Here is a 25,386-nt window from a genome sequence, read left to right on the forward strand (position 1 = left end):
AAACATCAGATACAGAGCTAAGTTCTGCAAGATGAAAAATAGAAAAATGAAGATTCAAACAGTGTTACTTGTCAACACACAACCCTGAGTTTTTTTCTTATTTTAATCTTCAGGTCTAAAGTAGTATTAGAATATACATGTCAAAAAGATGCATATTGCATGTTAGGCTATTGTGACTGAAAGCTATTTATCTTATATGAAACTGCTTTTCTCAAGAAATAAAGAAGAATGACTTCCATTTGTTGATAAGATGGTGAATTCTGATGATTTGGCACCATGCTGCTGCATGCTTATTTTTATCTATCCTATACTCTGTGAATCATATCTACTACAACCACGCTAAAGATTAAATGCACAACCTTCATGTACCTTGATTGATAAAGACCTTGAATGCATGGTTATGTAAAACTGAGACATTATTAAAAACAAATGCATGTCACAGTCACGGGTTAAAAATAGTTAGCGTTTCTGTTGTTGTTGAAGAATGGGGCATGCAAATTGGCCAGGATTTTATGTATGCATTTTTATTTCCATCATTGAATAATGCCAGTTTGGGGACTGTCAATGAATTCCTCAGTTAGTGTTTCATTGTTAGGTTGAGAACTTGGAAAGATTTTTGCTTTGCAAGCCATTCAATATAAGAATTGAGAAAACTGGGTATGTATCTTGAGGAGGAGTTAAAATTTTGAGATAATGTAGACAAGACCACAAGTCCCATGTGAGGCTAAAACATATCTAGAGCAACTTAGAGAAGAGATAGGGCAGGAAATAAACCAGAAATCTAAGGTTTAGAACAAGCAATTTTCCTTTTCTTTTATTTCCAGATCAATAGCATTGTCCCCCACTTTGACCTTAAAAATGTAAACCAGATTAAACTTTTTAGTTCACTACTTGGCAGGAGCTAAATATGCTTCTCCAACAAGCTGACAGAAGGGCTGGTGAGTGGTGTTAGAGCTGATCACAGGATTAATGCTGAAGGGGGATAATGACTTGGGGTTCTGCAATCCCAGCAAGACAAGAAGAGATATTCAGAACTAGCTCTCATGTTGCCTTAGAACTGAACAGAATTAGGTCATTGACTCCTTCAATTGGGAATCTAGATAAGGTTAGAGAACAAATTAAACAAAAAAGAAGAAGAAAAAGGTTAGAGAAAAATTGAGGTGAGCCCCAGCTCTTGATGGAACCAAAACAGTGGTATCATTTACTTTATGCACATTAAGATTTCTATATTTATTTTGTGAATTTAAAAATGGTTTGTTTACTTTGAGAGTAAATAGTTCCAGCAAGTGAAAAAGAGAATGTGTGCATATGTGTGAATGCTATTGCATAAACACAAACTTCAAAGCCCCCTTGCCTTACTCAGAAATGCTTCTCTAGAATAATAACAGTTAACTGCTGTTCATAGTACGTATTTTCTATCTGTTCTGCACTAGTCTCTTTTCCAAAGTTTAGAAGCACTTTGATGTGTCTTAAAATTGTGTCTACCAGAATGTGTACTGTTGTCCTTGGGGAAAAATAGGTGATGGAAATATTGTCCTTTCCCTGGAGTACAGAGATAATTAATTTTTAAATTGAAAAAAAAATTAGTAACAAAATAGGCAAACTTTACAGAATCAGTTACAATATGTTTTAGATACCTGCAGTCTCTGGCTACAGTGCCAAAGGAGGAGGAAGGGGAAAGGGTGGGTTGTGTGCCAGGCCCTTGGCACCAGCTGTGGTCACAGCAGCCCCTCATTGCTCAACCATCCCCAGTTGTGCCTTCCTGTCTGCCTGCCTGCCCAAATCCATGCAGGGCACATGGTGGGGCTCAGTCAGGAGCTGGAACATGAGCCTCCGGCAAGAGAGATTTGTAGTTATGCCAAGCAGCAGTCCAGCAGTTGGCCTAACAGTGTGCCAGCCTAGCCTGGTGCCCTAGCCCCTGACACGTGTACCTGGGGTTTCCAACCCACTTTCCATATGATTTGAATCTCGATTCAAGAAATATACAGCTTTTAAAGAGATACGGTAACTATCCACATATATAAAGTTGAGAAGACATGCAGAAATTTTACTTGTATGTATTTACAAATATGTCATCACTGTTTGGCTTTATGCAGTTTAGTTTCTTCAGATCTATTTTTGGTCTTATTAACATTTCATTTATGAAATATATTTATGTAAATAAAAACTCAAAATGAAACATAAGCATTCTTAGTCTTTTACCAGAGAACCACTTTTAGTGAAAAGGGTTTGCAGATTTTTTTTTTTCATCAGACACCTAAAGACCTTTGTCATGCCTGTAAGTACAGAATTCCTGTGTTAGCCTGTGACTGAGTCCCAAGCATGTCTTTGTAATGGATCAAACAAGACCAAGTCCTATATTACCATGTGTTTTCCCAAACCTTCAGTCCTATGCTTTGCATTCAGTGATGCTCGACATGCTTATAGAATAAATATATACTGAGTGAGAGGAGTGAAGAGATTTGAAAATAGTAAGCAATACTTTTTTTTTTCTGATGATAGACATTAAAGTTTGTCGTAGTTCCTCTTCACTCATAAACATTCTTGTAATAGACATTGGGTATTACTTAGTGTGTGTTGTCAAGATTTATTTTATGTATATGCTAACTATTAGTGCATGTGCTTGTGCAAGAGTGTAAATAACTATTTTTGAGAACAATAATGTAAAACATTCAAATTTTAAAATGCATGTACAGTTTATATCTAGAAATTCCGTTATTAGGAATTTTCCTACTAAGTTGAATATAAAAAGGACTAGCTTAGGGGGCTGGGATTTTGGCTCAGTGGTAGAGCGCTCGCCTAGCATGGGCAGGACCTGGGTTCAATCCTCAGCACCACATAATAATAAAGGCATTGTGTTGTGTCCATCTACACCTAAAAAATCAATAAAATTTCTTTTAAAAAAAGGACTAGTTTAAATAACAATAGTTCTAGTTAAAAGCTTAAAATTTCACCAATAATTTTCGTTAATAAATTAATATATACTCCCCAAAATAAAATAGTTTGAGAGTGATATGGGGTTCCATGTGTACAGATATGAAAGTATATCTAAAACACATTAAATGTAAAAGAAATAATACATAAGTAATAATTTTTTCAAAAAATAACAATTTTAAAAATGATGAAATTAGATTAAATTTCCACCATAGCAATGAAGGGAGACAAAATGTTACTTCTACCATCTTAGGGTTTTTTGTTGTTGTTGTGTTTTTGAGCTAGGCTGAGAATGAAATTGGCATAAGACAGATCAACAGGAGAAAAAGCATAAAATTTTCGTTAATAAAAGTTTTACATGCTAAGGGAGGTTTCATAAGGAATTTAGAAAAGACTTTGTTACCATTGACTATCTATATGCTGAATTAAAGAGTAGTAAACTGTAAAAATATGATAAGGCAAAGGAACATGAGCTAGAGCAGTTAGTTGTATAGAAAGTGGCTCAGAAGATAAGGGTTAGTGAACACAGGCTCTACAGATTTCCCTTGGCCTGACCTTCCTGTCTTTGATGATAAGAACCATACTTTCCCTCTGGTATAAGCAGGACATCTTTCACAGGGGAGCTTCATCTCCTAGGTTTAATGAGCATCAGGAAGGTCAGAGTGACCTTGTACCTGTTGTTCCTCAAGCAATTTTAACTGAGAAGAGTCAGTATTTCAAAGTGATGTATTTGGGGATGGCATGTTTTTATTTAACTTCATCAAGTAAGCAGGATTAATTAACCTCTGTAAAATATGAAATTGATTTCCCAAATCTCCTAATTAAATAATATATAATAATGATTAGTAATCTTATTTGATCATTATCAAAATAGTTCAATATGAGAGCAAATCAACCAAGGGTAGATATTTCCTGGGACCAAAGGTTTCTATGGGAGGCTGTAGTTGGATTGAGCAGCAGTCTGGCATCACCAACAATTTTGGTGCTCAGTTATCACCTTCTTCAATGAGTATGCTCTGCTCCTACTAAGTACCCAGCACAGTGGAAGTGGAGTTCACTGTATGTAAGTGAAAAGATTTATCTCCAGTACATGTCTCATTAGAGGACAGACAATGATGCCAGGCTGCAAAGAGAGATGTGCAAAAAGAATGGGAATCATTTCAACTCCATATTCTCTCATGGCCTCAACAGATCAACAGAGACTGATGTTTTTTTCATGAGTGAGTTCCTGTTTTTCCATAAGGTAGATTAGTAATCAAACAAAATAAACATCAAATATTGTCTTCAATTGGCAAATAATAGTGTCTAGGTAATTTAAGGAATGCTTAAGGTGAAATCAAAAGTACCCGAAAGACATTGCATTATCTATGTAATCTTCCTGCATAGAAAGCTGCTCCATTACAAAAGCATACCTACAGTTACCTGGAGAATTTCTGGGTTTTAGTCTGAGAGATTTGAATGGAGCCAAAACATGAGACTGAAGTTTGTAGCCATCCTAAGTTATGTCTGCTTGGTTTTTCCCCTTTGGGGTTGCAGGGCTAGAGAAAAAGAGGATTATTCATAGAACCAAGTGCATCTTCACTTGAATTTCAACAAAATTATTTTTTTTAACATTCTTTAGTTGTTACTTCCTTTAATCAATCTAAACATCATTTTGCTTATTAAAAATTGTTTAATGAACACTTTGGCTAAGCATTTTCCTACACTCTCTGGGCTGCAATATTTTGTAGTATGTGAGTCAAAGAAATAGGAACTTGATGCCTAAAGCAAATAAGTCAAATTCTGGAAGAATTGGGTAAAGATCCCTGAGAAAGTCAAGCAAAAATCTCTAGTTTTCCTTTTTTATTTAACCTTAATTTTCTTATATTTGAGTATGCGGAAGATTTCTCTCCTTAGAGTACAAGAATCCCAGAATAAGGATCTAGTTTTATTTCCTGAAAGCTTTCTTCACTTTTAGTATAATTGAGATTGCCCATACTTAATTAATTAAATGTCACAACTCCAATATAATTATTTTATGAATAATTATACTAGCTGTCTTTGTGTTTTAATCACCATGCCACTTTTTTCAACATTGATGACTATCTTTAAATGTTGATCCATGGGCTTTGTATAATTCCATAATAATTTTGATAGAAAATAAGATATTTTAAAATTCAAATTAGTCCTTTGTAATGAAATACTTCCTAAATAATCTTTTCTTAACATAAGCTTATTTTCATGACATGTAGAATAGAACAGCTGCTTTCCTGAGTATCTATTATATCTCTATTACATGGCAACAATAAGAGAAAAGCCTTTTTTCAATAACTATTCATAATTCTCCATATTTGAAAATATATAGTCTTTGGGACATTTATGAAACATTTGATCTATAATTGAAAATTTATACATTTTAATTTTTTATTATTTAAAAATAAAACATTGCATATCTGAGAAATAAAGAAAAAGTCTATGTAAAAATTGAAAACTTTCACTTGTGAATTGTATGTTTATGTGTATGTGTTGTTATATTATAATAGCAAAATACATTATTATACATTTTTAACTTAACATGCTATCAGAAACATTTTGGTATAAACACACACACTCAGATATCCTATGGGAAGTCTAATTTTGGAGGCAAACTGTTTCTTATTCCAATGTGTTACTTGCCTGGTTAGCTCAGATGATTGGACCATGGGATAAAACTGATGAAGGTTGTGTTTTCAATTTCTGGGTAGGCCAGTTAGCATTACTATGTTTCATGGCCACATGAAGGGGCTAAATGGCTTAGAAAGAAAATGTGAATGCATTAGTGTGAATTCATCCCATCTGCAGGAGAAAAAATTTATATATATATCTCCATAGCCTAAGATCTAGGTTTGCACCAATCTTGTCATTAGTGTCAGGAAGAAAAGAAGCAAAAAAAGGAAAATCTTGACCCTTCAAACACAAAGCTTGGATGCTATATAGCTTTCATCTCCATAATAAAACATAATGACTTGCTTTTTCTTTTTATAGTTACAGTTGAGGGGCTCCAGCTGATCACCTGCCTGAAATTATTGCAAACCTGGTGGGAAGCATTTGAGGAGGCATAGTCATGTTTTCATTTCACTAGGAAATCATTTAGCAAATTACTGCTGTTCTGTAAATTACTGTGCTGCATAACTTTCATATTGAGAAACTATTTCCTTTTTCCATAAAAATTATAGATAAAAGGGTTCTACAATATATAACCTGTATTTAAAACAAACCAATTCCTAGAATTTAAAGAATGTGATATAGCATTTCCCAGGTGGAAACAAAAACAAATATGTTTTTATTATTAATATTAAAGAATGACATTATCCAGTAAAGTCAGTTTATCATTTACTGTTGTGTGCTGTGTTACCCCTGGAGGTAAATGCATAGAGGCTTCTGTGGATGGAACAACAATCTAAGTACTCTTCTTCCTTTTTTTTTAAATGAAAGTTCTTTAAGCCTCAGTTTTCCCTCCTAAAGAGAGCTCCACAATTGGTAATCAACCTAAACAAAAAAACCAGAGTATTGGGAACAAACAGGTTTAATTATGCCAAGTCTTGCTTAGGATATAAATCTGAAGGGAAGTCTATCAGTTCTTTTAATTTTGCATTGCGGTAATAGGCCTAAACTTAATCTGGGGAAATGTGGCCTTATCCTCACGACCATTTTGACTAGAGGGTCTCACTCCAAATGTGGTGATCACTATTAAAGTTATAGGATGCATACACAAGGGCTGATTCCTCTGGCATTTTCCAGAAACACTTGGATAATGGAATACGGAACTGGCTCATTTCATTTCAGTAGCAATAAGATGGAAAGGCAGGAGGAAAAGCAATTCCTTAGAAAATGAGTTCCCATTTCAGTGCTACTTTTTCATAAAAGAAGGGCTTAGAAACAAAAGTGAGTGACTGAGACTCATATAGAAACTGGCAAATAGTAAGTAAATCCTCCCAAACTTAAATCTTGTTATGACTAATAAACAGAAAAATACTTCATGGTAGCTAAAATTTAAAAATAACAATCCAAAGAGCTGCATATTGAAATTAAGTCTCCTAGAACTATTATAACATCAGTCAATTTCATAACTGATATTTGAATCCGTAGTTAAATAAAGTAATGGAGAATCTGGGGAAGATTCAGAAGAATAGCATAAATGTGGTTACACTATTACAAATAAAAGCCTTGAGGAAAAGGTTAAAGGAACTGTTGCAATTCATTTTGATGATGAGTAAACTAAGAAGCAATTTTTTTATCATTTTCTTCCAGTCTTTCTTAACCAGTGTTCTTCATGTAAAGTGCAAAAATCACAAAATATTTTAAGTGACAGTTTTCTCAGTTCTCCCATGGATGGTGCATAGCTACTACAATTCTGACACCAAAGAAAAGTTAATTTGTTATATTCCTCAGGTCACCAGGGATCAATTGTCACATGTAACACAGGTTGAGGACAACTGGATGCACAGTTGACTATAAACTAATGTTAGAAATGTATCTAGAACTTAGAAAATGCATTTGAAAATCAGGAAATGTATAATTAAAATAAAGGGTGGGTTTCCTAAAGATAGATTAATTAGTTGCTTTATTATTATTTATAATTTAGTGATTTTTATTCTTATTATTTATCATTATTAGCTTTATTATTCAATTAGTCTATTGAAGAAAATAATCCAATTTCTTTCTTTAAGATGTTGAAGTTCAGATTTACTTTTCTTCTGTCTTGAGTTGGATGAAGTGCAGTGGAATGAATAAAGCCTTTGACAGCAGAGTTCTTGTCCCAACCTTAGAGTGTATGGGCATAGTTCTTCCAGTGTGGGGCACTTTAAATTGCTAAAGCTTAAAAGTCACCCGATTGGAAGGGGAAAGAGGAGGACATGCTAATGCAGCTAAGAGATGGTAGCCTGAGACCCATTTCTTCTCTGAACAACTCAGCTTGTGATGCAGGAAAAATGTTCATCTACTGGTATCAGGGAGGGCAATGACATTTGATATTGAAAGAGAGAAAGCTGATACTAATGGACTCTGAAAAGATTACTTCTCTATAAGTTTGCTTAGATTGTGTAGAAATACATTTTGTTAGACTTCTAACATCAACTTTTTTTCTAAAAGGTAATGCCTGATGAATATTTTTTAAAAAATGGTTTAAAGACTCAGAAGTATCAAATTATGATCCTTACTCAGACTACACAGACATGGAAGGCAAACTAAATATTTGTAAGGCAAATTTGATGGAAATTTTGGTATTTTACTCTCTAAAAGTATCCTGGTTACTGATGTCTACTTTTCTGATGAATACAGAAGGAAATTCTGGCTACTTAAAGTTTTACTGGTCGAATCCAACTAATTGAAATGCTACAGTACACTGTTGCTAATAGTGATTTTTATTCATTAATCCACATAATCATGATTCTGGAATTGTTCACAGAGATCACTATTGACTTGGAGTGTTCATTTAAACTACAAATGAGTTTTTCTAAGGATACTTTAAGGGGTATTTGGACAAGGCATCAGTCACACTGGGGATACAATCTGCTTCCTCTGGCAACATATTACTAATGTAAAATGTGAGTCCATATTGATCTTTGCTTATGTAGCAGTTCCTATGGATTCCACGAAACTGAAAGTGAACAATGAAGGGCAAACTTTGTCTTCTAAGAAAACAATGGTTTGAATATTTTAGTGCAAATGTCTTTTTATCATAAACAAATATATATATTTTACTTGTAGAAGTTGACATTGCAATGAAGTCAAGTTTGGAACAGTTAAATAGGATAATGCTTTAAAGTAAATGAATACATGAATAAAACTTTCCTTGGCTTTGCCTGATTCCTGCCCTTTTTTTCATTTATAGTTATTGAAGAACAAGAAAATGAATCTGTGCCCCTATCCTTAAGCCCAGACATTTCCTTAAATAAGTCACAGTTAGATGACTGCCCAAGGGACTCTGGTTGTTACATCTCATCAGAAAATTCAGATAATGGCAAAGAAGATCTAGAGTCTGAAAATCTGCCTGACATGGTACAGAAGATGACTATCACAGAGCCAAGTGACTGAACACACATTCTCAACTATGTATCTACAGATGCCATCCATTTTAATTCTTCCTGTGCTACAAGATCACATGGAGGAAAAAAGATGTTTGTAAATACAACCCAAAGTTAAAATGTTTTAATCTGAGGTTATTGTACATAAGAGTTCATAGCTCTAACTTTCCTAATTATTATATATTTGTATACATTAATAAAAATGTATATTTATTTTAAATACTATTTGTTAATATTTCACTTGCCTCTGTTAGAGAAGGTACAATGTAAGACTTTTCTGTGTGATATATGCTTTATTAGACTTTATTTTATAAGTGAAGAGGATAAAAGTGAAAAAAAAAAACTACTTTTTTACTTGTCAGTTTTGAATTTGTGCCTAATAGTGAATAAATAGTTTTACAGGGTATTTCTGTTGAATCAATTTGTCCAAGCAGAATCTAAATTCATTGTTGCATTTATTAGGAATGTGTGAGTTAATATTGGAGACATTTTATCCTGATCCACAGTAGAATTTTAGTAATTATTTTTGTTGCTTTCTTCACTCTGTTATCTGGTATAAAAATATAGAGAACAATATGTTATCACTCTTGATTTAACAAGATTAATGTTAACAATTGTGAAGGTGTTTTCAAATGTTAATGTTTTTAATTTTTATATTTCCTAATGTTAATAATAAAAAGAACTATATGCATGGTATATTTTCCAGGCAAGTGTTACTTACAGTGTTTTAACAGTAGATTTTAAAGGGAATTTCTGCCAAATGAGGTTGTATAAGCAGTCCTTACTTTTTAAAAACTATTAATGATTCCCAGAACAATTACTTCAGCCTAACCCCATCTCCTCAGCCCTGAGTCTATTATGCAGCTCTCGAATATCCATAGGAAACCTTAACTTGATATGGCCAAATCTTTTTTCTTCTCTAAATCTGTCTCTCCTTTTTTATTCCCAACCTCTCTTTATTGATATCAACATCCCAGCCATGAAAGCAGGAAATCACTGCTTTTCTTATCTCAAAAATATCTTTCTCATACAAATTCAATAAGTAAGCAGGCTCTATAGATCCTATCTCTAGAAATTCTTTCATACTCATGGTTTCTACTATCCATTCTTATTGTCTTAATCTTGCTTTGAAATCTCATGTTTTCATGTGTGGAATACTATAGTATCTTTCCACATGATTTACTGTCTTCTAGTCTATCTTCCATATACTCTAAAAAGATCTTTCTAACACCTAAATAAAATCATATACTTCCCTGCTCAAAAGTTTTTGATGGCCTTAATTCAGTTTTAATATAATGCCCAAACACTGTTCCATGATGGATAAGGTGTTTCCCAATCACTGTTTACTTATCTTATGAGTTGTATCTCTATACTCACCGCTCAGTAAACATGACAGCCATAACAATCAACTTCCAATTTTCTGAATTTACTCTGTCCTTTGTGGGAAGCCATCCTCGCACATGATTTGAGTTACCTCCCTGGCTGGGTGAGAGGCGCTTAGACAACTGTGTCAGAGCCTTCCCCATCCTGTCCCAGGTAAGAGGGCTTGTCCATGTGGACGTGTGCCTGGCCACTGACCCGAAGACCAATCACTGACCCTGACCTTGGAATGCTGCCCCCCTCGACCTTCATTGGATGGGATTTTCCCTTGAATTTTTTGTTCCCCAATAAAAGCTCACTCCGCCATCTCCAGAGCTGGGAATTAAAGGTAATGAGAGTATGTCTCTAATTTTAAAACTCACTAGTAAAATTTCTATGCTTTGAACCTTCTTATATGAAGCTCGCACGCTGGTCGCGCGGCAGAGTCCTTTATGGCTTTTCATATGCTATTTATTTTTACCGAGTGTCTCCTGCTATATTCTATATTCTCACTCTGTTCTCCATGTCAAACTATCATAAAATAGTCACTCTGTGAAGCCTTCCATGGCTCCCCTTCTCTGTGTTCTGATAACAATATTCAAGTTGTTGATTATAGAAATTCTCACTTACTTATCTATTTGTATGAGAATTGCCCTACTGTGACCTCCTTGGGACAGAATTTGTTTTGCTTGGTCTTTTTTAATTCCTAGTGCCTAAGAAGATATGCCAGCTAGTCTGCATTTAAGAAGTGTTTGCTAAAGTGCATTGAATATGATAACTTCCCATACGAAAGATTTTATCTTTGTATTTATTAATTAATTTATTTAAATTAGATATATATAACAGCAGAATGCATTTTGATTCATTGGGCACAACTGCAGCACAATTTTTCATTTCCCTGGTTGTGCACGATGTAGTGTCACACCATGTGTGCGGTCATACATGTACCTAGGGTAATGATGTCCATCTCATTCCACCATCTTTCCTATCCCCATGCACACTCCCCACACCCCTTCCCTTTACCCAATCAAAATTCCTCCATTTTTCTCCTCCCCTCCTCCCCCTATAATGGATCAGCATTCACTTATCAGAGAGAACATTTGGCCTTTGTTTGGGGGGGATTGGCTTACTTCACTTAGCATGATATTCTCCAACTCCATCCATTTACCTGCAAATGCCATGCAACTATAGTAAATACATTCCAAAGTGATCTAAATGTTTTAAAGAAATGAGACATATTAAAATAGGAAAAACCAGGAAATAAGAAGTGATTCCAAATGCTGGAAGGTAATATTACACTGTTAACCTCTGGTATCCTTTTCTAGATATATGAGATTTAATCCCAGTGCCCAGATCAGGAAAAAAACATGTCCTATTCCTTCACAGCCAAAAATTTCAATTTCAATTTCAAACCTATAAGATGCTATTTCCATCATGGTCCCACTCCTGCTATGGCTCCCACTCCCACCCAATTATTCTATGACATCCTTGGACAGAGCACAGATATTGACCATACTTTTAAAAAGGTTTTTACTCAACATGTTGCCTCTATTTGGTCAATAGAGTACTACTTCTTTATGGAGATGTCCAGGAAATTGTAGGTTAGGAAATATCTAAGGAACTAATTGATAAGAAAATAGTAGAAATCTCCCATGAAGTATATTCAGACACTACTTCAATCTTTTAAAATTGAACCAGTTAATGGTTTAAGGAAATGAATTTTGAGTAATAGAACTGCAAGGTCTTAAGCAGTTTGATCAGAGGAAAGGAGACTAGATTGCTGTAAGGAAGAGAGATAGGAAGAAAGCAGAAAACCATTAAGTTCAAGTAGCCAGGAAAGATAGGCCTCAGTTTCTGAGTATTACACTGCAAAGGACTATGTGTAGTGAAAGCTTATACCACTTTAAGGGAGTGTTGCTGCCTTTTCTTTACCTAGCAGATACAGGATCCATGAAGCTCTAGCCACAGTGTACTCATTACAATGGAAATGATATTAACAGAAGGAAAACAGGCTTTCTCTTGACCATGAAAAGCCCCACAAAGAGAAGTGGAAAGGTAAGAAATAGCTCACCAAGGGTGCGAAAGGGTTGAGGGACTTGAAGATTTTTCTGCTTCTATCTGGAAGAGAGACATGAGGTTAAGCCTTTCAAAAGCAGATATGAAGGTGGTTAGAAGTTGACATTTTAATATTTATGATGACCTTACTGGCTTTTTTGTTTCTACATTGAAACCTGGTGATATTTCCAGTCTCATACATTTATTTATTCATTCAATAATATTTAGATATGGGACATACACGTTGCCCAAGATTATGTCAAGAAATATTCTTTAGACCAGATAATCTGCATTAGAATTTCACCAGATCCTCTCCTTTCCTACTGGATTTAGCTAAGTCTTTTAATATATATACAGCTCTAAAACCACTGTGAGAAGCAACAATTATCTGGTCCCAGAGATTTTATATATTTGCAAATTCAAATATGCTATGACAGCATAAATGGTTAGAGAAATTTTTATTACAAATTAATGGATAAAACCCTTACACTATTTTTGATAAATACAAAATCCAGATAATTTAAAATGTTTTTCCCTGTATCCTAGGGATAATACAAAAAAAGAATATATCTTCATCTTAAAGTACTTTTTATTAGAAGATATTTTTTAGAAAACAAAGTTGCCCACAGAGTAAGCTAAGAAATAAAATAACTTTAAAAACTTCTAAAATAAAAGGCAGCTAATGACTATTAGGTTTTAAACAGCATCCAATTCACTGAGGTTACAGTCAAGTGCCTTGCAACTTCCTGAGTGAGGCCAAATTGATGACATTTCAAGTTGAGAAACTTCCGTTACAAGTTCTGAGAAAAATAATGTGATGAAATTTTAGATACTCCCTTACCCCCACCCCCCACACATACTTCCATCACCCCTTCCACCACCAAAAAGAATTGTACAACTAATAAGCATACAGATTTCAAGTACTCTTTCACAAAGCAGGAAGTCGTGCTTTATTATGTAAAGATTGAGAGAAAAATAAATAGGGACTAAATACAGATAAAAGAAAGGCAGCTTGTAAATTTGGTCAACCTTTTGGGCTATGGAAATAAAATACAGTAACATGCTACCTCCTATTTCACCCCCGGACTCCTCTGATCATACTCAGTCCTTACCTAAAGGCATACACTGGAGATCATGGAGTTGAAACATTTGCTTTAAGCACTGTCTGACTTTGGACAGGTCATTTATCTTCTAATCCTAACCACTAGAACACCAGGGAGTGTTCATTTATCCTTAAAGTTTCGTCTTTTTGTTTGTTTTTTTCTTAATCCACAAAATGGTACAGATGAAATAAAATAATGTATATAAAGTATTCAACACAATGCTTGTAGTGTGTGCATAAAAACCACTAAGATTTTCATACCCACAACTTCATTTTAATCTACTGATGTCTGAATATAAAATGGAAGTGGAATACACGCTGCCATCCTGCAGGCACAGGCTTGCAGTCATTTGAAATTCTTCAGACACAAATTGCCCCAGGGCTAGGACAACAGTGCTGGCCAGAAGCAGCAACAAGAGAAAAATCGACTGATTTAACAGAACTTCTCAGCTAAATGAATTTTCATCAATATGACAGAGTATTTCTTTGTTTACTCCTGACCAGTTAAGGAAGAGACTATACTGTGTTTAGCTTTGATTCTTTACTCTTAAAAGAATAAACATTTTTGGGAAGAAAACAATTTTGAACAATGAATGATTGAATATATAAGTAAATACCTACATAAATGATTTTTTTAAAAAAAATTAATAGATTTGGGGTTTCTACTGCTGTTACTGTACCATGGGCTTTGGCTTCTTAAAAATTATAGAATCACGGATGACTGAGCTATAAGCAACAGAGAAACCCTTAGGAAGACACCCTAAATATAGATGTTTATATATTTACAAAGCTTATGTGCAGTTAGGCAGAGAATCTGCCATGGGAAATCAAAGTGTGAAAAGGAAGCTAAGAGGCTCTCAGGAACATATATGAGCTTTTCATTACTCTCCTTTCCTTTTTTATCAAGCCAACTTCTCACATTTGAATTACCTATACTATCAGTGGGTTTTTGTGATACACATTATATACTAAGAAACCATCAGGGAAGGAACTAAAAAATGACTTTGGTGTATTCAGTGATCTCTTTTGACCTTCTGGAGTCCCTGTGGGCCTGGGTGCAGAGCACCATTCCCTCCTAGGGCAGGAGTGGAATCCTGATGTATAAGGCAAACAGGATCGTTTCCTCCCTGAGTTCTTGGGCATTAGGCCAAAGGAATGGGCAGGAATCATTCCATTTGCCGAGTAAAATGGGGTGAAAAGTACTTCTGGCATACTTTGTCCATATAAATTATACGTGTTTGCAATTCATCAACTTCTTCTCTCCTTTATATCCGTATGTAATGTAAATGATCATCTTTCTCTAAAGCTCCATAATGATGCACAACTCAAAAATGTGATAGAATCAGCTAAAAGAGAGCAGATGGAAGTTTTTTCCCTGATATGCATATTCATAAAAATACAGAACTCAACAAAAGGAGATACATAAGTACTTGTACCCGGGGGCTGCATGGATTTGCGTACAGCAGTATCTTGGTTTTCTGCAACTATTTATTCTTGAAACCTTTACTCATTTATTCTTGCAGCAATCATTGAAAATGCTATGGGGAAAAAGTCTATCTTTCTATATAAAAACAAATACATTTCCCTTTGAATTTTTATTGCACCTTTGAATCCATGATTCAAGAGAAAATAGTTAAATATTTTAGTAGAGAAATATAATTAGGAGGCAAGTAAAAAAGCAAAATCTTCAGTGTTATTTTAGCAATATAAACCAGAGATATTTTAAAGCACACTATTATACCCAAAAAGTAATATAGAGAGAATAACAAACTGTCTGAATATCTGATTACTCTAGAGCTAAGGTGGCCCATGTAAGTGTACTGAGGATGTTGCTAAAAATTTTAAGATGAAGAAAATAATCATAAAAGAAAATGCAACATTAAGCTAAAAAAGAAAAGAAGAAGAAGAAACCACACCATTTAAAGGGTGGCTGTGAGTTTGGGGGCATAACCAAAGAAGTGATATTCAGAACAAAATCAAATGTTTCCGATTCCCTCTGTGTTTTAGTCAGCTCTTGTGTCACTGTGACCAAAATAGTCAACAAAAATAACTTAGAGGAAAGTTTGTTTCTGGTTTTTGTTTTGTTTTGTTTTAGTTTCAGAGGTCTCAGTCCATCTGACTCTATTGCTTTGGGTCCAAGAAGAGACAGCGCATCATGGGCAACAGGTCAGTGGAGGAAAGCTACTCAGTTCATGGCAGTGTTGAGAGAGAGAGAGAGGGAGAGAGAGAGAGAGAGAGAGAGAGAGAGAGAGAGAGAGATTTGTTCTCTCATCATCTCAGAAAAGATGCACCCTTCCAGGGCACACCTCAGTGACCTACCTCCTCTAGCCATGCCCCCACCTGCCCACAGTGACCACATAATCAGTCCATTCAAACTAGGATAGACTGATTAGGTTTCAGCCCTTTAATCTAACTGTTTTACCTCAAAATATTTCTGCATCAATACGAATTTTGGGGGTACCTCATATTCAAACCATAACACTGCGTATCTTCAATCCATTCTCTACTTGTGAAACCATGGTATTCACTCAGAGACATTAATCTGTATGGACACCATCCTGGATCTGTGTCTTTGGGGTTCTGATTAGCTCAGAGAATGGGCAAACCCATTAGGGGGCTGAAGGGTAAGAGGGGAGCTATGTCAATGTAGTTTATTTTGTGCTGGCTATTTCCCTTAATCAAAGATCATTAGACTTCTCAAGGTGACATTTTACATGTGTGTCTTCCCTTTGGATTCTGAAAATGTCTCCTTTCCATCATCTCTTAAGGCTTAGACTTAGTAATAGTTCTGGGTGCTGTTAGCTCCCACTTCTTGTTAGCCTATGTTGGTTCTCTAATTCTCCACTCTGTTCATACCTTTGTAATTAGTCCCTTTATAAATAAGCCCTCCTTGAATTATCCTAATTTGATTGTGCCATCTGTTTCCTCTAGGGAATTGGACTTAGACACTGATCTACCATCCCTCATGACTTCCAATTACTTAGGTCATGTTCCTGAGTATAATACACAGTACTCTTTGACTACAATATATCTATATTTACATATTCTGGGGTCATTTCTTTCTATTTCATACTTGTCTCCATCCCTGCTAACAATCAAGTAGCTTCAGGAACAAAAAGGAAAAGTTAAAACATTTCCACTAATACCACCACAATTCATTTTTCATACCTTTTCAATTTGTTATCCATCCATTTCATGGGGTCATCCCATATATTTATTTTTTTCCAAGAAGCCATGAATTTCAGAATATGGCGTGACTGGAAGCCTGTCAATAGGTGTTTTCACGTTGTAGTTCAGCCAATCTAATTTCAAAGGAGACCTGTTCATTTCCTAACAACTATATCCATAGTCATTTTTTCCATGATATATAAGGCCATTTTTATTAGAAAAAACACACAACTAGCAACATTAAGGTTCTTCCACCAGCTACATAATAAAATAGCATGAAGAAAGTACATATTTTAGTTGCTTACCACCTAATCAGAAATATCTAGCATTTTAGCATTTTGAGGTATATAAGTCTGATCACACATTGATATTGGAATTATTCTAGCAACCCTTCCCTTCTCAAATTCTTGAATTCTAAATTATATTTCATCTACAGTATGACTAACATGACTCTGTCACATGCAAAGCCTTAGGCCCCTTATTCTCAAAAGAGGTTATTGTAAAATATGAATGCCCAGATAATTTACATGATTAATGAAAATATGTTTTAGAATATTAAACATTTAAGATGTTAGCATTTAGTAGGCTTTCTGACAGAAGTTAAAAGACTATTAGAATGACTGATGAATTGCCACAGTACATTAGCCTTCAGAACAGGGAAAGAGCTAGAGGACACTTATGTAACATCTTAACATTCTTGTTTTCCCTCCCTGTCCTCCACTCCCAACTAAACTGTCCTTTCATGACCTTGGCCCAGTTGAAAATGGCTAAATCTAGACTTTGCAAAATTTTGAGGAACTTGTATATTCTATGGAAAGCTTTGACTTAGGGACAAAAAAAGCAAATCTATTAGCCAGGTATTTGTACCCAGTATCTGCAACATAGTAGGAGATTAATAAAAATGAGTCAAATAAAATGAGACATTTTTTTCATAATTAGGATGGTCTTACCTTAGCAATGAGAAATGAAATAAAATAGAATATTCCTCCTGGGTCAGTGACAAAGTTACTGACAGTTTAGTTTATTCTTTCCATTTGGTAGAAATTACATTTAAAAATGAAGCTCTAGCTACTAAAATTTTTCTAGAGCCTTTTGTCTTTGATTGCTGCAGAGCTTATCAGGATCTATTTGTCATTTATTTCCTCCTCTTGGTATACTTCAAAATAAAATATGCAAGAAAAAAATGTCAGGAAAGAGTTTATATCCCCTCTGAGCAAATAGGAAAATACCATTGAAAAGGTAGGGCCAAAAGAAATAGGAAATAGCAAAACAGCAATAAGCTGTTTAATGGCCTTGCTTTGGGGGAGATAATAAACATGTGAAAAATTATCATGAAGCTATGATCTCCCTCTCTGAGCCCTACTTGCTAAAGCCTACTTCTTCAGGGAATATCTTCTTTTTGTTTTGTTTTTTCTTTGTGTGTGTGTGTGTGTGTGTGTGTGTCGTCTTTTTAATTTTTATTTTTAAATTTATTCTAATTAATTGCATATGATAGTAGAATACATTTTGACACATTGTACACAAATAGAGCACAACTTCATTTCTCTGGCTGTACATGGTGCAGAGTCTCACCAGTCATGTAATCATACGTGTGTATAGGGTAATAATGTCCATCTCATCCACCATCCTTCTGACCCTTACCCAGTTCCCTCCCCTCACTCTCCTCTTCCCAACACAAAGTTCTTCTATTCTTCCCTACCCCCAAATCTCATTATGGATCAGCATCCACTTACAAGAGAAAACATTCAGTCTTTGTGTTTTGGGGATTGGATTTTTCGCTTAGCATGATATTCTCCAACTCCACCCATTTACCCGAAAATGCCATAATTTCATTCTTCTTTAAGGCTTAGTAATATTCTTTTTGTGTATATATATATATATATATATATATATATATATATATACCACATTTTATTTATGTGTTAATCTATTGAAGGGCATTTAGGTTGGTTCCATAGTTTAGCTATTGTAAATCGAGCTGTTATAAACATTGATGTGGCTGTGTCACTATAGTGAGCTAATTTTAAGTCCTTTGTGTATAAACCAAAGAGTGGGATGGTTGTATCAAATGGTGGTTTGTATCAAAGAGTGGTTGCACCACTTTGCAGTCCCACCAGCAATGCATGAGTGTACCTTTTTCCCACATCCTTGTCAACACTCATTACTGATTGTATTCTTGATAATTGCCATTCTGACTGGAGTGAAATGGAATCTCAGTGTAGTTTTGATTTGCATTTCTCTAACTGCCGGAGATGTTCAACATTTCATCGTATATTTGTTGATCAATTGTATTTCTTCTGTGAAGTATCCAGTTCCTTAGCCCATTTATTGATTGGGTTATTTGTGGGTTTTTTTTTTTTTAGTGTTAAGTTTTTTTCGTTCTTTATATAACCTGGAGATTAGTGCTCTGAGGTGCATGTGGTAAAGATTTTCTCCCATTTGGTAGGCTCTCTCTTCATATTATTGATTGTTTCCTTTGCTGAGAAGAAGCTTTTTAGTTTGAATCCATCCCATTTATTGATTCTTGATTTCACTTCTTGTGCTTTAGGAGTCTTATTAAAGAAGTCAGGGCCTAAGCTGACATGATAAAAATTTGGGCCTACTTTTTCTTCTATTAGGTGTGGGTTCTCTGTTTTAGTGCATAAGTCTTCAATGCTTTGAGTTGATTTTTGTGCAGGGTGAGAGATAGAAGTTTAGTTTCATTGTTTCATTTTGCTACATATGGATTTCCAATTTTCCCAGCACAATTTGTTGAAGAAGGTATCTTTTCTCCATTGTATGTTTTTGGTGCCTTTGTCTAGTATACAATAGCCATATTTATGTGGATTTGTCTCCATGTCTGCACATGGAAGGAAAAGTGATTTTTAAAGTCATGACATTTATTTCTTCAGTTCTTCATCAAATATTTATTGAGTGTATTCTAGGTGCCTGATAGCTCTACTAGGCTCTGAAAATAAGAAGACATAGCACCTATTCTCAAGAAGTCGAGTCCAATGTGTTCCTTTGGCATATGTGAAAATAGATAAATTCCTATGAAATGCAACAAACTGCAGTCATAATATAGGCAAGTTGTGTAGAAGCACATTTAGAAACAAATTATTTCAGAACTGAATAATTCTGGTTATTCAAGACTTTAGGCTACTTTGCTTACCAGTCTCCGCAATCAGGTCTGCCTGTATGAGCTTGAGAAGAACTAAATTGTGTCTGTACATTTGTAGTAGGAGACAAATATAACACATTCCATTGGAAAAGTTTCTGCTTTCTCATTCTTGTTTCAACATATTTGAGACAGTTACAGAGAAAATCAAATTCAAGGTTATAGTAGATAAGATTGAATAACTTCAAATTCTGGATAACAGAATAAGCAAATTATAATGGTTTATCTCATAGTTTCTAAAGCAACTACTTGTATAATAAAGATTGCTTAATTAAAATCTATCCAACTGAAACGCCCATTTATCTGAAACAAATGTTTGTGCTACTGACATCAACCGACTCTTCACATGAGTAGCTAACAATAAACAATGGAATGATGCCCAGTGAATATCAATTAAAATAAATTGCTTCTATTAAACTTTGCCCTTAAGAATATATATTTTTGTATGGGTATATGTTCACATGTACACATGGGGAAGGGCATACAGAAGCATGTGTGCTTTGTTCTTGTAAATTATTTTCTTCAAAATCTCTGTTAGTGTCAATTGCATCTTGGAGATTTTATTTTCATTTTTATACTTGAAGCCCCAGTTTTAGTCATTGGTGAAGCATGAGATTCAGGGAGGACCAGTTATGTAAGGGAGATGTCAGAGTGCTTGGAATAATAGACCATTGTGAAATGAAAATGTGAGACCTCTTATTCAAAATTATTAAAAATTTTAAGACAGCAATAACAGAACATTAAGCCAAATGTAGGTCTTTGTAAGAGCTCAGCCCTGTGTAAAAACACAGGTTATATGCCCATAAAACTGGCCCTGGTTCCAGGCATTCCTCATCCAAAATCCTCATTTGGATTTTTTAAGGACCACACTGTAGATATATGAAAATGAAAATAACCTGCCTAAAAGTCACATTGTGATTATATGTTCTTTGCACAGGCCTATATTCACAGTAAAGGCATTCTTTGGTACTCATTAAAATTCTATTATGATCAAAGTTTTTCATGCTTGCTTGATTTTGCTTTTCCTCTTCTAGTCGGTCTTACTCACCTAACTTATGAGGCAGAGAAAATGCTTTGTGTTCACCAAGCTGTGTTTATTAGCCTCCGGAGCATACTCCAGCCTTCTTGCCTTTAGTTGGGTACATGGGACCAATTCTAGCCAAAGGTAGTGCCTGGCTGATAAGATGGGCTTTGAGATCTTTGTTCTTCCCTCACTAGGTCTTCTTACTTTTCTCTGGGCTCTTCCCATTGCTTCATCTACACAGAGAATCAAGGAACTCTGAAACATGGAGCCCACTAAGGGAAGAATCTGAATCTCTGGGTCATTTTTGGAGTTGAGTCATTTAGAAATGCTGCTTGAGCTGCGTTATAGTGACATATGAAATTAAACTGCATTGTGTTAAGGTACTTACATTACACAAATACTCTACATCAGAGAGTATGATAATATGAGGCAGGGGGAGGGGGAGAGGACCCCAAGAGCATCAAGCCTGTTGAACAATGCTAATATACATAAGCTTTAGGCTACCTTTTGAGAAACCACTGAAGTAACTTTTTCAGTGTACTATAAAAACATTGTGATTATCCAATTCTATGGTGTTATCTTGTGGGGATGTTTACATTCTCATAATAGCATGCATTCATAATTTTTAAACAGTCTGTATTTCTTTCCTATGTATTCTAGAGGATTCTGGAATATTGTGAAGAATTCAAAATCCACAAAAAATTATCAGAGATACAATAGCAAAAAAATGATACATTCACCAATAGCAAAAATGATACATTTCTAAGTATTCCTTCAAATCTCACAAAACATCACTTGCCTAACTGCAGGACTTGCAGACTTCAAAAAAATTCAAGTTGCCTAAAGAAGTATTTTTCAGAAATCCTGAAATCTGGGCTGACTTTAAGTAATCTGGGAATACTGATCTTCCAAATCTCAGGGCCCAGTATTATTAGGAGGGACAAGGGGAGATGGCCAGAGTGCTTAGAATAATGGCAAGTGTTCTTTTCCCTTTGGCTGCAGAATGTCAGCATTTATGGGAAAAAGTCGATCAAGTACTTACTGGATCTGCTTAATCAAGCATAATTGTCACCATGTGACTGGCAGTTATTGGAAGCTCCTATGTGAGACAGTGCCAGAACCAGTATGCAAAGAACTATCTACAGTATAGATAGCAAAAGGAAAAATAACTTTTCCCTTCAGCAGAGGAATTCAGCATGATACAAGGAAAGACTGTGAATTTTGGAATATGGGAACAGACTGCTGTTCTACACTCACTTGCTCCAAGTTCTTAAGCATCCAGGATGCAGTTTATTCAAATGATAATACCTACATTGCAGAGTTGTTAGAAAGCTTAAATGAGAAAGGCAACTAACATGATTTCTGAAAGATTTTACTTCTGCCAAGTTCAGTCTTTGTATTAGCAATATTATTATTAATGATAGTACCATTAAGAATTAAGAAAGAAGAAGCACTCCCATCAGGCACTTTCGAATTTATACCATAAAGAGCCCTCCTAAGTATCCTTCTTGCCTTCCCTAAAAGTTAGAAATTCTTTTGCCAAGGCTTCAGCACACAGTGTCAGGCTTTTGTCATCATCCATTTCCCCACACAGCCAGAAACATACTCAAAACTCCAAACCAAGCTTCCATTGTCCAGACACTCATAAGTTGTAGAAAATTCTAATTCATTAAATATTTATGAAATATTGAGCAATCAGATTCACACCAAAGGAGTATAATGAGAGAGATTACTTCCTCATCTTGAATTTTTAAAAAGTACTCTTGGGATCCTGATTTATATAGATTTTTCTACAATCTCCTTTTCGTACACCTTATCTTTAGAAATGTTTTATCTATTATGCTTTACAAAGTCCAAGATAGTTTTCCTCTGAACAAAACTCCAAAATTCTTTAAACCTATGTGAAGGACATGAATTTGAAGATCATTCATAAGTGCATTTCTTAGATCTGATCAGATGTCATATAATTTATTATTAATAAAAGACCCACTATCTTTTTTCAGGTATTTCAAACTGCTTCATATTTTAATGTAGTTATCTAATAAATTTGTTATTTTAGATGTACACAGGCATTTTAAATCTTGAAATATTATATATCTCTATAAGATACCAGACTAAACTTTATGGCAATACATTAAAAATATATATATATATATATACCTTTTGATATAAAGAATACAGATTTAAATTTATTAATAATGTGAGCTTTCAATGGGCAATGCATTTATTGTCATACCTGCATGATTCTAGGAAATATTAATTGAGCACTGTCTTGATACATAAAACTCTAGTAGATACTTGCAATAAAGAAACATGATCCATGTTCTTTTCTTTGAACAAGTCTGCATTCTAGCTGGAGAGGCAGAACAAAAATATCAAAGAATGCATTAGCAAAACAATCTTCTAACAAAAGATGCATCATCATGCCAAACCAGTACAACAGAGGAATAGCTGTAGAGTTCAGAGAAGACAGACCTAACAACAGTGAGAATGAGATTTTTGTATCCTAAGTAAGATATCCCTATTTTCAATGTATAAAGGTTTTTGTTTGTCTCTCTTTTTTTATTGTATTTTTTGAGAGAGAAAAATACTTATATACTTGGTATACAATTGTATACTGGGTAAGCTACTTGTGAAGCCAAAACTGCTTAGGTGTACACACTATGATTTATGAGACATAATGTCAGTTAAAAACAAATTTACACTAATTACCCCACAGTGAATTTCAGTTTGCTACATTAGACTAAGTGATTCATTTATACTTTCTTTTTCATTGATTTTGTGGAGCATTGTTTACATTTCAGTGATTAAAAGAAAATCTTTAACCTATATAGCTTTTTCATAAGCTTTATTTTTTATTAAAAAAATCATGGTATATAACATATTAATTGATTAGGTGTGGAGCCAGTGGTTGGTTATAGGCCAGGCATAAGAGAAATTTGGGGATCAAAAATATGGTTCCTGCTTACAAGGATTTATTACCTAGCTGGGAAGTTAGTACTCTATTTGTGGGTATGTATTAAAGGCTACATGAGCCTGTTAGACATGGGCATGCCACAGTTTATAATATTCTCCAAAACAGCAACAACAACAACAACAAAAGTCATTTCCATTTAACCCTGAGTCTATGAATCTTGGAATGATGTAGAAATGTCTTCTTTGGACCTCAAATATTCAAAATTTTCATTATTTATAATAACGTCAGATACATAGTATAGAAATTCTCAGAGAACAATGTTTTTGAATATTAATCACTTGGGCTGGGGATGTGGCTGGGCTGGGGATGTGGCTCAAGCGGTAGCGCGCTCGCCTGGCATGCGTGCGGCCCGGGTTCGATCCTCAGCACCACATACAAACCAAGATGTTGTGTCTGCCAAGAACTAAAATAAATAAATATTAAAAGATTCTCTCTCTCTCTCTCTCTTTAAAAAAAATAATATTAATCACTAGAGTATCACAAATAATTATTTTTATAAAACTGTATACTAAGTACTACTTGGATCATAAAGTTAATACATTGAAAACTAGAACATCTCAATTTAGAAAGCAAAAGATTAAGAGAAGTCACTCCCAATTTCATTAACTACAGAAGTTAAAGCTGGAAGTAGACTAGAGATATTCCAATGCCTCCATATTTTAGGAGAGATTCAAGGTCTAGAGGAATGAAAAGAATGGGATAGGGAAGAAGAGCATAAGAAGAAGACTACCACTAAATAGGGAAGAGAGGGAAAAAGAGGGAGAAGGGGAGTTGCACGGAAGATGGAAGGAGACCCTCATCGTCATACAGAATACATGTATGATGTTGTGATGAGACAAGTCTGTTTCTGTTCTATCCTTTAAATAAAACTTGTTCTCTAAAAAATAAAAAATAAAAAATAAAAAGATTTATCCATGGACACAACTATTCATGAGTGAGAGGAATTCAGATTTGCACTGAGATCTGGAATTAAGCTCAGGCTGCTCCATATCATTTTATTTAACTATAGGTGAAACACAGGAATTAGGCAAAGTGAGGTCTTTAACAAAATGTTCCTGACTGAAGTTAGCTCTCATGAAGAAAAAAACAACTTCTCTACATACAGTTCCAAGGTAAGAAGAAAGTAGAATCACAGTAGTCTACAGAAAAGAAAAAAAATACACACACATACACATACAAAGAAAAAAAAAAAACCTCTTGCAATATAATGTTTGTGTTATGGTTTGATTATTGAATGTCACCCAATGAGCTCATATGTTAAAAGCATGATCCCAAATGCAGCAAGATTCAGAGGTGGGATTTGGGGCAATGATTAGGTCTCTGGCTGCATCAGTGGGTTGATCCATTTGTTGAATTAATCCATTGATAGCTAAATGGACTAGTAGGTGGTAATTGCAGGCAGGTAGAGTATGGCTAGAAAAAGTTGATAACTTGAGGTGTGGGATTGGTTTATATATGTCTAGGACTCCCCCACCCCATCCTACTGGCTGCCATATACTGAGCAGATTTTCTCCACCATATCCTTCCACCCTGATGTTCTGCCTTATCTGAGGATCAGAGCATTGG

The 25,386-nt window shown here is 34.8% G+C and overlaps 1 protein-coding gene across 1 annotated transcript in view; it reads left to right on the forward strand.

Moving 5' to 3' along the window:
- Positions 1 to 9,674, forward strand: part of Samsn1 (SAM domain, SH3 domain and nuclear localization signals 1) — a 144,390-nt gene extending 134,716 nt beyond the window's left edge. Inside the window, exon 15 of the mRNA XM_046430497.2 lies at positions 8,786 to 9,674. Within this exon, the coding sequence (XP_046286453.1) occupies positions 8,786 to 8,988 (203 nt within the window). The 3' untranslated portion in view covers positions 8,989 to 9,674. The remainder of the gene's footprint in view (positions 1 to 8,785) is intronic.
- The last annotated feature ends 15,712 nt before the right edge of the window (positions 9,675 to 25,386 follow it).

This window comes from Marmota monax, unplaced genomic scaffold (genome assembly GCF_021218885.2).
Source record: "Marmota monax isolate L192 unplaced genomic scaffold, Marmota_monax_Labrador192_F-V1.1 WCK01_AAM20220418_F8-fsc00016, whole genome shotgun sequence".
NCBI lineage: Eukaryota > Metazoa > Chordata > Mammalia > Rodentia > Sciuridae > Marmota > Marmota monax.